General features: G+C 42.9%; 1 protein-coding gene across 3 annotated transcripts; it reads right to left on the reverse strand.

The window, feature by feature from the left end:
* Window positions 1-224: 224 nt before the first annotated feature.
* LOC308129731 (transmembrane protein 198-like) lies at window positions 225-11,782 on the reverse strand. Of its 3 annotated transcripts, none has more exons than XM_080495772.1 (5): window positions 11,341-11,782; window positions 2,829-3,081; window positions 2,092-2,667; window positions 1,444-1,521; window positions 225-1,239 (listed from the first exon to the last, which is right to left on the reverse strand). In XM_080495772.1, the coding sequence occupies exons 2-5, from the start codon at window positions 2,980-2,982 to the stop codon at window positions 1,187-1,189; spliced, it is 861 nt and encodes a 286-aa protein (XP_080351898.1). In that variant the 5' UTR covers window positions 2,983-3,081; window positions 11,341-11,782; the 3' UTR covers window positions 225-1,186. The 3 variants fall into 3 exon arrangements, with proteins under 3 accessions (XP_080351898.1, XP_080351896.1, XP_080351897.1); XM_080495770.1 differs by having other exon boundaries at window positions 1,373-1,521; XM_080495771.1 differs by lacking the exon at window positions 11,341-11,782 and adding an exon at window positions 3,998-4,516 and having other exon boundaries at window positions 1,373-1,521.
* Between the last annotated feature and the right edge of the window lie 1,240 nt (window positions 11,783-13,022).

Raw genomic sequence — 13,022 nt, forward strand, 5'->3', positions numbered from 1 at the left:
TGCCAAAAGAAGGCTTTTTTTTGGGGGGGGGGGGGGGGGGGGGGGGGGTGGCAACCCCAACCAATTGCAGAGTGGGAAATTCTCTCGGTGACCTCTTTACTGCTGGTGAAGGATCTGGTGAGTAACACTGCCAGTGTTGCTAAGAACCCAAAGAGACAAAGAGTAAAAACTATTTGACTCAATAAGCACGGACCAAACCGTTGCTTTTTTTTATCAAACAAATTTATTCATTCATCTTTGATAATTCTATCAACAGATATTTACAGGTTCAGGTCACAAGTGCATTGTCCCTGTAAAACAACAAATGAAAATCTACAAATAAACCACAAACATGCCTTGTTTTGGGTTTTTTTTAACCTTTATCATCTCAAAACTACCAGGTCATTATATAAATTAAGTTAGAAAAATGATTTCTCAAGCAAACACAACCTTCTAAATCCTTCACCTGTGGTTTTATGACAAGGAGGTGTATTGCAAGAGAAAAGGACTCACACAGATTTAACTGGATCATTTAGGTTTTGCCTCACTTTGTAAAACTCCACTTATCCAAGGTTTATACTTTACACTCGTAACACACTCCATCAAAAAAAACAAAAAACTTCAAAGATAAGCTTCCACGTTATCTAAGATCACACAATTACGCAATAATACAACAGGTAAATAACATAACATGGCATTAACTAACTTCCAAGGTACAGTAAACACACAATCAAAACAATTCACTATTGAACAAAAATAGATCCGTTTTTGAGGCTCGTACTTAGCTGTTATGTATTTAATACACGATGTGCAGACATGATGACTTTAATTTGTTAGTGTTCTTAAGTGTTTCTCTGAGAAACAGTGGTTGCAGTGGTTTTAGCATCATCAAGCAGGAGCCTGACGTTTCCTACATCTCCCCAGAGAGCAGCTGAGCACCCGGGAAAAATCCATCCCTGCCCAGTGACAAGTCATGGAAGTTAAAATATAATAAAAAAAAATAAAATAAACTGAGACAGAGGCACAGCTAATGGGCTCTACTCTACATAAGACACAGTTTGAGAACTGTCGAGGTCAAAGTAAGTAGTCCCTTCTTTTGTGTTGATTTGCTCAGACCCTGACCACCGGAGTTGTGGCCGTGAGCGGCACGGTGGATCCAGTATCATAGTCCAAGTCAATCATGGTGTGGTTGGCGGTGCCCAGGCTGCTAAGGGAAGTGCCTGTGCCCATCTGTCTGTCCCGCAGACTTTGCAGGTAACTCTGAAAAGGCAAATCAACACAGGGAAATGAGAAAGGAGCACGTCATTGATCTGTGAAGAAGTCAGCAGCGTTTGTATGATAAAAGAACACATCACTAATCACTACAGCACACGCCCTGTTGGGTGACACTGACCGGTGCCAGTAGATCCCCAGCATAACGTTTCACTGGGGTGGGTTTACGACGGTATGTGCCTTCCTGCCCACCTGCCTGCTGTCGCTTCTTGGCATCCTTCTCTCGAATTCGCATCAGCTGGACTCTCTTCTGTCTCCGACTGATAACAACTGTAAGAAAGGAGGCACGTTACAAAATAAACTGATATTGTACATTGTATAGTGATTGAAATATTTGGCACCAAGTGTATAAAAACAACAATAATTGTCACTTCAGTGGCTTCAGACTAGGAATCCATGTGTAAGAGTCTTCACAAGACATTTTAACATGGTGTAATGTTGCTTTCCAGTCACCTTGGGCATCAAAATGTTTTGGTCTTTTCAGTGTTCCAGAGCAGACGTGATAAAAGACCCTCACCTTGAGGTTGTCACAAGGCAGAACCAAGAAGCCCAAACCCCTTTGTGAAGTGAAACATGAACAGTAGTTTTCCAACAAAATGTTTCTGTAACTAAAACACTTTCCCATATACATAAAAAAAAATTTTTGGGTTTTCAATGTTGTTATAAAGTAGAACATCGTTGTTCTGTGGATGTGAATTTTGATGACTGAGAAAACTGAAAAGCAACCAAAGTCCCTGGATTATTCTTCAGACATCCATACTTCATTTGTTCAATGTTGTCACTTTGATTATTCAGATTTGAAAAAAAATCCATAGTAAAAGCTTCATGTTTGATCCTTACCCTCAGTGTGTGAAAAACTGTCATCGGTCAGTTTCCACTGCACCAGTGCTCCCACGAGGCTGAGCGCAGGCCAGATGCCCAGGATGACCCAGCTGTACCAGCAGAGAGGCGGCCCCGGTGTGAGGCGTAAACAGTCATACACGTGCATGGCCAGAGCCAGCATCTCCACAAAGTAATCGGCACACACCGTCATTATCGCCGCTCCGAACACAGCGGTGGACAGCATGGTGAAAATCTTTTGCCACTGCAGTGTCAGCACAGCAAACAGCATGCCCGTTCCCAGGAGGGCCCCCAGGGGCACCCAGACCGTGGTCGGCGTGTAGAACTGGTGAGTGACCAGCAGGGCAGCGAGAGCCAGGAGGAGTCCCAGCAGCAGGCCGGTCATGAAGAGGCCGACACTTCGCACCATCATGGTGACCAGGCCGCACAGCAGGCCTATACCCAGGCCGATGCCTGCACTGGCCTCCACGCTCAGCTGGGTGTCCAGCACGTGTTCTTTGTGGCACAGCAGGAAAATGATGACCGAGCCGAACATCAGGCCAGAAAGGAACATGACGGCCTTGAAACAGCGATATCCTACAAAAAAGAGAGGCATTGGGATATTATAACGACAAATCAGGGATGAAGATACGTAACTATAATGCACGCACAGGGAAATAGACCGCTGCTATTGGAGAGTTTGTACGATCTGACGAACTGAATGTCTCGTGTTAAACTAACTCTTGTCGAGATCTTACCAAAGAAGCAATAGATGATGCCGAACAGGCAGCACATTGAGCAGATGACGGCAGGGATGACGTCGTACTTCCTCTCTATCTCCAAACTGCAGGCGTCGACCTCTGCCATGCCCGCCCCTGTTCCTTCAGAGCCCACTCCAGTGGGATCTGCCATTCTGCCTGAACGTCGGAGGCTCCGGGGCTGGCTGGGGTTGAGGAAGAGGGTAGGACTTCGACTGACGTTATCTCAAGTCCATCTGGGCAGGTTTGGTGGCTGTAGAAAATAAATAAAATAAAACGAAGACAGAAAATGTAGGTGAATTTAGGAGAAATGCTTATAGGTGGTCAAACTTATGTTAAGTGCGGGCCAAAGTAGTTTTATTCTAATAAACACGGGAGGAAACTCAAGAACTCCAGAGGTTAGGATGAAGTGTGACACCTTCTGCTTTGCAGGTGCAAGTTGGTAAAAGCGAATCCTGATATGCTCCGGGCACACAAAAGACGGAATGTAGACATGTCAGAGGTTTATTGTAAAACTTGATGACTGCTCAACTATTTTTACGCTCCACTTTTCCAATCTATGGCAGAACTGCGTTATAAAGTGACTGCAACAGTATTGATTATCCGCATGTCTTCTGCACTGCTCTTCACTGAGCGTTGGATCTGATTGTGAGTGAAGACAGGCCACATCGTGAACAGGTCCCACAGAGCAAGAGACAATAACACACACTTTTCATTAACTTCAAAACAGATTTTTGGACTGTGGGAGGACACACGAATACTGAGACAAAAAAACCCATGCATAGGAAAACCCAAAATAACAATTTTGTCACTGAGAGGCGAGAGCGCTAATCAGCATAAGTAATTACCAGCAAGATATAGAAATACCTTAGCAAAGTCCCTCCCTTCTTAGTCTGCATGCAAAACAATGATTAAATCATTTTCTCCTGGTAAACTGTCTTTGAACGCCACTCGCCCCTCTTCCTTCTCATTTCTGTGTCATCTGAAGTCCAACAACTGGTTTTCTTGAAAGATTGTATATGTTATTTGAACGGGCAGGCCTGCGGAGCGAGGGGCTGCGAGGGCTGCAGCGGAGCTGAAGGCTTATGGGTGGACTGCTTTCTCCGAGGCTGCTGGCAGGCCTCGCGTATGAGATCACCGCGGCTGAGATCCGATTACAGCAAACTCACGTTTTCGACTCAAAGACAAACAGTCAGGAACAGTCAGCCCTGCCTTTCCACTTCAATAAACGTCAGCTCCTTCTGCCCCGTCTTGTTCTTTTCTTCCTTTGCCTTGAGGTCTTCCCACCTTCGAGCTCTTTAACAACGAGATGTGGCACATTTGTTTTAGTTTGCTGTCAGACGGCAGACTGTATAATTTCAATGTCCTGCCCGTGAATGACTCGACACGGAAAAAATGACACCATCGGAAAGTTCCCCTCGCTTCTTCAGTCACTTGCAGTTCTCCGATACAGAGTTTTGTCTCTCTCGTTTTTTTTTTTTTTTTTTTAATCATTCACAACTGCGATGTCTCAATTCCACACTGACAGACAGGGCTTCCATGCAAGGTGCCCAGACACCTTTAGTAGAAACTTGGGGTTCAGTGTGTTGCCCAAGAGCACGTTGACACAATGGCAGAACCAATGATGATGATCACTGCTTATGGAGGACACCTACACAACCATGTGAAACGTGGTTGCGCAACTGACAATTTCCACCTGTTGACACTTGCAGGATAAATGCACTATTGTGATATAACATAACGGGCAAAACAACCTGTGAAGTATTGAATACTCCAGTTTCAAGTGAACACGTTTGAGGACATTCTGAAAATCTTCAAATTGAAAGATCCTGGATGATCGATGGAAAAAGAAGCTCCGACTGCTCTGAGCTTTTGTTTCCCTCCAGTTATGGAGTACTGTGATCTGCCTCTCCATGTCACCACGGATGCGGTCATATAAGAACAGAAAGATTTGTTCGGGTTATGCTTCAAAGGAACATCAGTGGAATGCTTTTTTTTTTCTCCTCTGAGTTGCCTGTTAAGGTTGGGTTTTTGTTGACTGCTGTATACAGTATGTCTGGAAGCACTTTGTCTCAGTTGGCCTCCATCCAACATGACACCTCCAATATGGAACACCTGCCCCCTCCACTTTCATGTGGCGCTTTGTATACCTGTTTGTCCAGCTCCTGCTATTTGCCTTTCTAGACATGGTTTGTCTTGTGGGGACTGTGACCCATTTTAATATGAGACAAATTCCACAAAGGGCTGCTCAGCTGATCCCTATAACAAGGTAAAATGCACGTTGAAGACAAAAAACAAAAAAGTGTGGCGTATATAAATATAGAGACGATCACCCACAGCTTCACATGTAAACTAAAATGCCACATGATCAAATTTGGATACAGATTTCTACCAAACCTTTAAGAATAAATAATACAACAAGCAAGTCTGATTATTTTGTAGCTAATAAAAAAACTACAATAAAATTTGCCACATAACTATTGCCTATAACTGGACAACACCCTGAATGAATGCGTTGTGCTTGGTTCATTGGATGTATTGTATTTATGTCATACAAGGAAGTGAACACATAATTCAATCCTCCTAACCTTTCCATAACACGCCGTAACAGGTTAATTCTCAATTATATTAAAGCCAATACTTTAATTACCACTTTAATTGCCACTTTGGGAGTTAACTGGTGAATATCTCACCAGCATTTTTACACTAATTTGCTTAACTCTATACGCATGTACACCCATGTACACTCCCACTTCCCTGCCTCATGTTACCACCTCCTTCCCTCAACAATGGTGTCCAATGTCCAGCAGGCTTGGAAGTCACTGCTGCTGCGGGAGAATGGAGCCATTATGGAGCAAAACAAAGCCTCTGAGGCCCATGCTGTGACCTCTAGTGGCACTCAGAGGAAACCATGCGGACGAAAAGGGGGACCACATAAAGATGGCTGAGGAGCAGTGAGGAAACTGCTACATCCCCAGTTGTTTGCTTTAAGATGGGTGCCAAGTATTTTCCCTCAGAGGAGTGAGTTGGGAGGGTGGGGGTGGGGGGGGGCTAACTGAAAGCAGCGCTATCCGTCTTTAGGGACTGAACTCACTAGACACCCCCCAAAACCTTCCCGAAATCAAAGTTTCGACCAACTAAAGTTGCCCGGCAACTTCCACAATACAAAGCAACAAGAATAAGTGTCGACGGCTCAAGCAAGCGGCTCCAAGAGGTTGTACTTCAACACTCCTGCACTTAAAAGGTTAAGCATCATCGACTAATATCATCACAGTGTGAATGTTCTTAAAGTGATGAATTACCATCTGTTCCCATAGTTTATAGTACTTCTAAAAATGAATTTAAGAGTACAATTGAGGATAAGGATTTAGTTATGATTGTTGTTAAAAGAGAGCACGCGGCAACGTGAGTCAAAGTTCATACGGGATGATGGTGAGACGTTTGCTGAAGTGACTGAACGTGTCCTCTGGAGAATACAGCAGGTTTCCCAGCAACTGAAAAACAAAAACTTAAAACCTGGTGATTATAACAGTGATTAACGTGTCATTCTATTTCACTCAGAAACAAAAAAATATCAATTCTCTGACTAACAAATGTGTAGAGAACCTCTCTACGACTAAAGTGAGAGAATTTCACTGACTCCATTCAAATGAGGTCTGACATTTACTCAAGAGGTCACAGAGCGGACCTGAAAGTTTACACACACACACACACACACACACACACACACCCATAAGTATCAGCTGCTGATGAGCCACTGGATTATTATGCTAGCCTTTAGGATTCTCCGCTTGAACAAACACGGACGGGGTTGAGCTGTGTAAATGTGAGTGTTCAGCTGCTGAGGAACAGGCCAGCTTGACTACAAGATCCCCACATAGCTGATCTGGGTGTGTTAATCAAATGGGGGTGGGGGTGGGTGTGGGGGGGGGGGGGGGGGGGGGGATTCTGCGCGTGTTTCCCCGACTTGACGACCAAGACCAGCTGAGAAGCCGAAAACCTGCCGTGCCGTGACTTTCTGAAGGCTTCCATAAGAAGAATGCGAGATCCTCTGAGGTCTCTGCAGTTGGTCATAAATCACTCTATCTTAAACTGAACATCTAGATCAACATGAACCTTTGTGGGAAAAAAAAGGCCACCAGTCACTACGTGGGTGGTTAAAATGATGCCATATTGTATTAATAAAACGTCACATGTACTGTACATATAAATCTAAACTCATCACCACAACAACATCTGCTTCCACTCTCTGAAGTGTAACAAAAAAAAAAAAGAGAGAGAGACATCAAATGTCTCACTATTGAGCTTCCTGTCGGTCCATAGCAGGAAGCTCAGGACCAGATGAGGAAGTGGAACATCGAGTTTCAGCAGGAACTGACCCCTGAGCTCACGACACGGAGCAGACAGACCGAAGAGCTGGACGGTCGAGACTGAAACCTCAACAACAAAACTCGAAATTTCAGATTGGAAACGCCAAAAAACAAACAAAACAAAACAAACAAACAAACAAAAAAATAAAGACAAGAGTGTTATCTGGTATATTGCGTTGCTCTAAAACTCTATTGTCAATACGAGAATTTGATCTGAAGATTTGTCACATTAGGGAGCAGTGTGATAAGTGTCCTTGTGATGCAGCAGCGATAAGCTTGTAATCGGTCTCTGTAGCTGTGCACATAGTTGAGAGTCTTTCAGAAGACTTTCTGTGTAGAGCAGCCTCGGCTATGTTTGTGTGCTGTAAAACCCTTGCATAATAAACAATGCGCCACATGATAGCTAGCTTTTATTTATTTATTTATTTATTTATTTTTAATCAGATTTTGAGTGCTGGAATGCTTTGTCTTCCAGTACTTGTCATACGCTCATGATTTTTAGATCCATGTGAAAATGTTAAAGCTGAACGTTTTGTAAGGGAATTCATGAATAAACAGCATTATGCTGTGGGTGACAAACTGTCTCTAAAATCTAAAATCTCTGTAGTGAGTTTAGTTATTAATTGAAAACTACCACAGAGTTTGAAAGCTGAAAAGACGAAACACAAAGATCAGTCAAAGATCAACGTAAAATCACATCTTGCAAAACGGGTCTCTCTTCTTTAACAGAAGCAATATCGAAAACCTATAAACTCTCTGAACAAGCGCAACTGTATGAATGTACTTTTGCCAAAGAAAATGTATATTGCATGTAGTGCTGTGCATTTTTTGACAAAAGAAACATACGTTTTAGGTTTTTTTTATTCAGTTTCCACAATTGAGAATACTGTGCCAAAATATTAGTTACAGTTACTTCTGAATTTACAAACCTACAGACTCTTGCAATGTGTTGGTGTTGGGCATTTCCCATACATTTTCTCTGTTTTACATGTTCTGGCTTGAATTAACAATAATATGAGAACAAATGCGTTTTAAACTCATGTAATTCCTAAACGATTATCAGACTCTGGATGAGTTGACCCGGAGGTCAACTCTGGCCCCGGTTAATGTCCACTTCTGGCTATTTGGTTAAGTTTCTAGTATCTAACCTCTTTTTCCCCCTCATAATCACTGCATTTCATGGTCGCCTGCCTTTCATCGAAACAATAGAGGTCTTTCAGCTGTGGACTGCAGAGAGCTACTTATAAATGAAAAAGCATGAAAGGCCACTAATGTAATGAGGAGCCTTTTAAAGAGTCACATGTCAGTGGTGCGTGAGTGTATTCTGTACACATACACATGGCCATTACCGCAGTGAATTCCAGACTGAGGAGCAATATCCATCCACACATGCTGCTGCTGTAAGTTAGTAATGATTCAGCAGTGGAGGAAGGAGAACCCAGCCTGTGCAGCCAGGAGGGGCATTTCCACAATGCTCTATTAAAGCCAGCGGCGGGGAGGATTTAGTAGTAGGCGGTGTGGTGGAGTCTGATGTCCATGTGTTAGAGAGAGCGTGACGGCATGGGACTGTATGCCAGTTAATATACACCGCGGATATATGCTAATGTACACTTTTCTCCAACACTGGGGTTGGGAAAAAAGAAAAAGACCTCAAAGTATAACCGCCAATGTTGCAGAAGTGTCCTTGAGAGGCCACCACTCTTTATCTCCGCCTCGCCTCTGTAATCAAGCTGGGCCCAGTTTCTAAATATTATTATAAACAAGCATAAATCAGTTTTGTTTATCTTGTATTAGTTTCAGATACAGAGGGGTTGGCGGACGATAAACAGAGCTGCGGAGGCAGACTGCCAAAGGTAAATCTAACAGACCTGTTTGATTTCGGCATCATTTGGAGATAGACGCAGGAACAGAGAAGAAGCCATGCAGTCCACACAGTCGTGGTTTAGACCTCCAGTGCAGTGCCTATATATGTCTGCAGGACTTCCACTGCAGCTCTATCATTTACAGCAGGCATTTAACCCTCTTTGTGAAATTCCAGTCGACAATAATTGTACCTCCTACAGCGATCTCACGAGCCTCAAATATCCTGTGTGTTCTTTACTTTCCATGCCAACTCCGCTCCCTTCTCATGTCAGAGCTATAACCAGTGTTTAAAGTGCTATAAGTAGGCTCGTCTATGGGCGGATGTTTCGAAATACTTACAATCCTTTTTTTTTTAATGTGGTTTCTGTGTGACAATAGTGTTTTGCATGATCCTGCAACACTGGATCTGATCCAAGCAACAAAACAGTTTTCACATCATGACATGGGCGTAGCTAACTGACCTGAACTATATTGTATGTTGCATTAATTCAATTTGACATAGTGTACCTTTGTGTAACCAAATCTGAATCTCTCACAGAAGCAGAGACACAGTGTGTGTGTAGGTACACTACAAACTTATGTGTTAGATCAACTGTTTCTAAACTGCAGACCGCATGTCAACTGTAGCCTGTGACTCACTTTCTATTAGCCAACAACAATTATGAAGCATAATTCAACATTTGATTAATATTTCTGAATTTACTGAACTGGAGATGAAGCGATCCACCCCAACTCTCGTGTTTCAGCCCTTTGTATTTTTGTATATAGGGCCTTCAAGTGACATAAATGTTTGGACACTCCTGTGTTAGCTCAACCAAACAAGCTGCACAAATTCTTTCTTCACACTGCTCTCATCCATAAGGACACATTTGTTCTTGGTATATAGAGTTAACCGGACATGTGCTGTGTACACGAACATATGCAGGCGAGATATGAGTCAGAGCGCCTTGCTAACCAAGTAGGGTTGAAGATGTCCGATCTAAACTTGCCTAAACAATCTCTGACTGAAAAAAATGTTACTTCATGATGATTTAAATATGCGTTTGCATCGATGCTTGACAACTCAGAAGAGAAACGTGATTAATTAGTTCATTACTGTGCAACACTTGTGTATAAATTACAAAAAGAATCAATATAAGTAATGTTTTTCACATCACTATCTGTGTGTGCATGACTTTTCTTCTTGTACTCCCAATTTATTCCCACAATCGAAAAAAAAACTGGGGTCAACTGGTGACTAACATAGCATAAAGGTGTGCAGTAAGAGTGTGTGAGTATTCTATCATCTGGTCAACCTGGTGTTTGCAAAAGTTAATAAGAAAAAGTTAACCCATGTCTGCTATGGTAAATTCATTTCAATTGGCATGCCTCCATTTCTGCTTTCTCTCCACCCCTAATGTAGGGAAGGGCTTCCTCCCTGCCTCTTTTTTTTTTTTTTTTTTAAGGGGACAAAACCATCTGGTGCAGGCTGACAGAGTAGGTCAACTTGAGGAAAGAGGGGAGAGGTGGGTGTGGGGGTTAACTACAGACTACTGCTCTCCAGTAAAACCAGGACCCGTAGGCTGTCATCACACTGCCCAGAAAAACCAGGAGGCATTCCCAGAACCACGGAGACAGAGACACACCACGAGGGCCACGAGGACACCTGAAATGTCCAAAGATGCTTCCAACCCTCATTGTTACTAAATATTGTGACTTAATACATGTTCGTAACCACCTGTGGAGTTATATAAATAAAATAAAAAAAACCTCTTCAAACCACACACCGGTCTCTATTCCAGAGGTTATTAAGACGTGACACGAACTCTCATCTTCTGCATAACTTGTCAGGAGGAGTGAATAAAAGACAAGTGAGACAGAATGGCTGGTTCAGTGCACGCAGATAAAGGATCACTGTGTCTTTGTCGTGCAGAAGCTGAAAAGACAAGTTGTATTAAAGTGTAAACGTCTCCGAAAGATGGTCCGGCCGTGGATGAATTCGTAGAACAAACCCTGGGAATGTTTTCATAACAACATTCCCAGGGTTTGTTCTACGAATTCAACATCAGCTGTTCAGAAGGGGATCTGATGTGTGATCGTTCAATTATGAGCGGATATTGTTTGTAACTCAGTTCAAATGTTTATTGAGTGGGAATAACAAACATACACCCTCATCCTGCCCTAAAAAAAAACCCGACGTGGATAAACAATGTAAAAGCAGAGACACTGGGAGCATGGATTCAGTTCATTTAGAATTTTTTTTGTTTGTTTGTTGTTGTTGTCTTTGTTTAAAGACTTACCGATGAGTGAGCTCCTCCGCTTGTGCTCGGCGGCTGTAACGTTCACTGTCCGTCTGTCAAGGCAGGAAAAACAGCCCACCGTTCACACACAAAGCAGCGGCAGGGTACCAGGGAAAACCGGTTTTTCTCTCAACTTATCCCACGGCTCTTTTCTTTAAAAAATAAATAAATATATATATAATAATAAAAAACAAACAAACAAAAAAAACTTATGGAGTGCTGTCAGGCGGCGCGAGCTGCATCGTCTGGCTCATGTTCCTGTTTCATGCAAATCTGCGCGCGCGCGAGAGAGAGAGAGGGAGAGAGAGAGAGAGAGAGAGAGAGACAGAGAGAGAGAGAGAGAGAGAGAGAGAGAGAGAGAGAGCGAAGAACGCAGGAGCTCGTGAGGGCAGATGTGAGGAGGGTTAACTGGTTTCCATTCTGCTCGCGCCCTCCGTCGAAGTTCCCGTCCGCGACTAAAAACGAGTCCAAATCTTCCCCTCTCAGTCTGGAAAATATGAACAACCCTCCCCAACACGCCTCCACTCTCTCCTTTTTTTCTCTCTCCTCCCCAGTGAAGGAAAAAACAAAGGAGGAAAACTTTTCCCTCTATCCACCCGAGGTAACCCCCCCCCCCCTCTCTCTATCAGCCCAGCCGCAGCGACGGTTGGGCCGTTGGGCACGGGAGGGGGGGGCAAAGAGCCCCAATGTCTGTACCTGAACCAAACTGGGAAAACCAGCTGGCAGATCTCACGAGCTGAATAAAAGAGAAATAATGACAAAGAGGGGTGATGGGAAAAATGCAATTGTAAATGGTATCTATCTATCTATCTATCTATCTATCTATCTATCTATCTATCTATCTATCTATCTATCTATCTATCTATCTATCTATCTATCTATCTATCTATCTATCTATCTATCTATCTATCTATCTATCTAGCCATCTATCCATCTATCTATCTATGTAAGGCAAGGTAGTACTGTATCTGAAAAGGTTACAAGTCCTCAACACACACACGTCCATTGTATCTGTTCTGTTAATAAACACACTCTGTGCCAAAACAGCATAAATAATATATATCATTATACATTAATTGTTATAGGACGTCATAGTGTAGTAAAGTGGTTTTAGCACTCTGGGCTCACAGCAACAATTATATCCCCACATAGTTTAGATTTTGAGCCTGGGGGGGGGGGTCATTCTGAGTAAAGTCTGAATGTGTCTTCTCTCTGTGCCTGCATGGGTTTTCTGGTTTCTCCCACAGTTCATAGACATTCATACAAGGTTAATTGGCATCTCTACGTCTCTAAGTCTCAATTTTTTCCTGTATGACCCAAGATCTTTGCAGGATGAGCAAATGACGTGATAACAGATCACTGTACACTCACAAACAAGTGGACCTCATGTCAAGGATAGTCAAATGCTTTAGGAAAATGGTATCTCAGCTTAGTATAGCTTATGTATCTGAAAACCTTGGAATAGGAGCAACAAATTGTCTCCTAATGCACGTGAGCTCTGAAACAACTCCAGAAATCATTGTCTTTGACCATTTGTTAATGAGTAACCAGCAAATGCCAGTGAAAGAAAAAATGCTTTATGTGAGCACATTTCACTATTCGACTCTTTTTCTTGGTCAAAGTTCATTCACAAAGAACTAAAGACTGAAGCGAAGACTGAAAAAAAACTGCCCCGTGGTCAA

The sequence above is a fragment of the Blennius ocellaris genome (genome assembly GCF_963422515.1).
Source record: "Blennius ocellaris genome assembly, chromosome: 4".
NCBI lineage: Eukaryota > Metazoa > Chordata > Actinopteri > Blenniiformes > Blenniidae > Blennius > Blennius ocellaris.

Bases quoted from the DNA above. Each gene is read 5' to 3' on its own strand.
- LOC308129731 (XM_080495770.1), bottom strand. From the start codon at position 2,982: ATGGCAGATCCCACTGGAGTGGGCTCTGAAGGAACAGGGGCGGGCATG. The intron at 1,522-2,091 runs GTAAGGATCAAA...CCTTTCTTACAG, and splicing joins CAGTTTTTCACACACTGAGG to TTGTTATCAGTCGGAGACAG. The intron at 1,240-1,372 runs GTCAGTGTCACC...TTGCCTTTTCAG, and splicing joins CTGGGGATCTACTGGCACCG to AGTTACCTGCAAAGTCTGCG.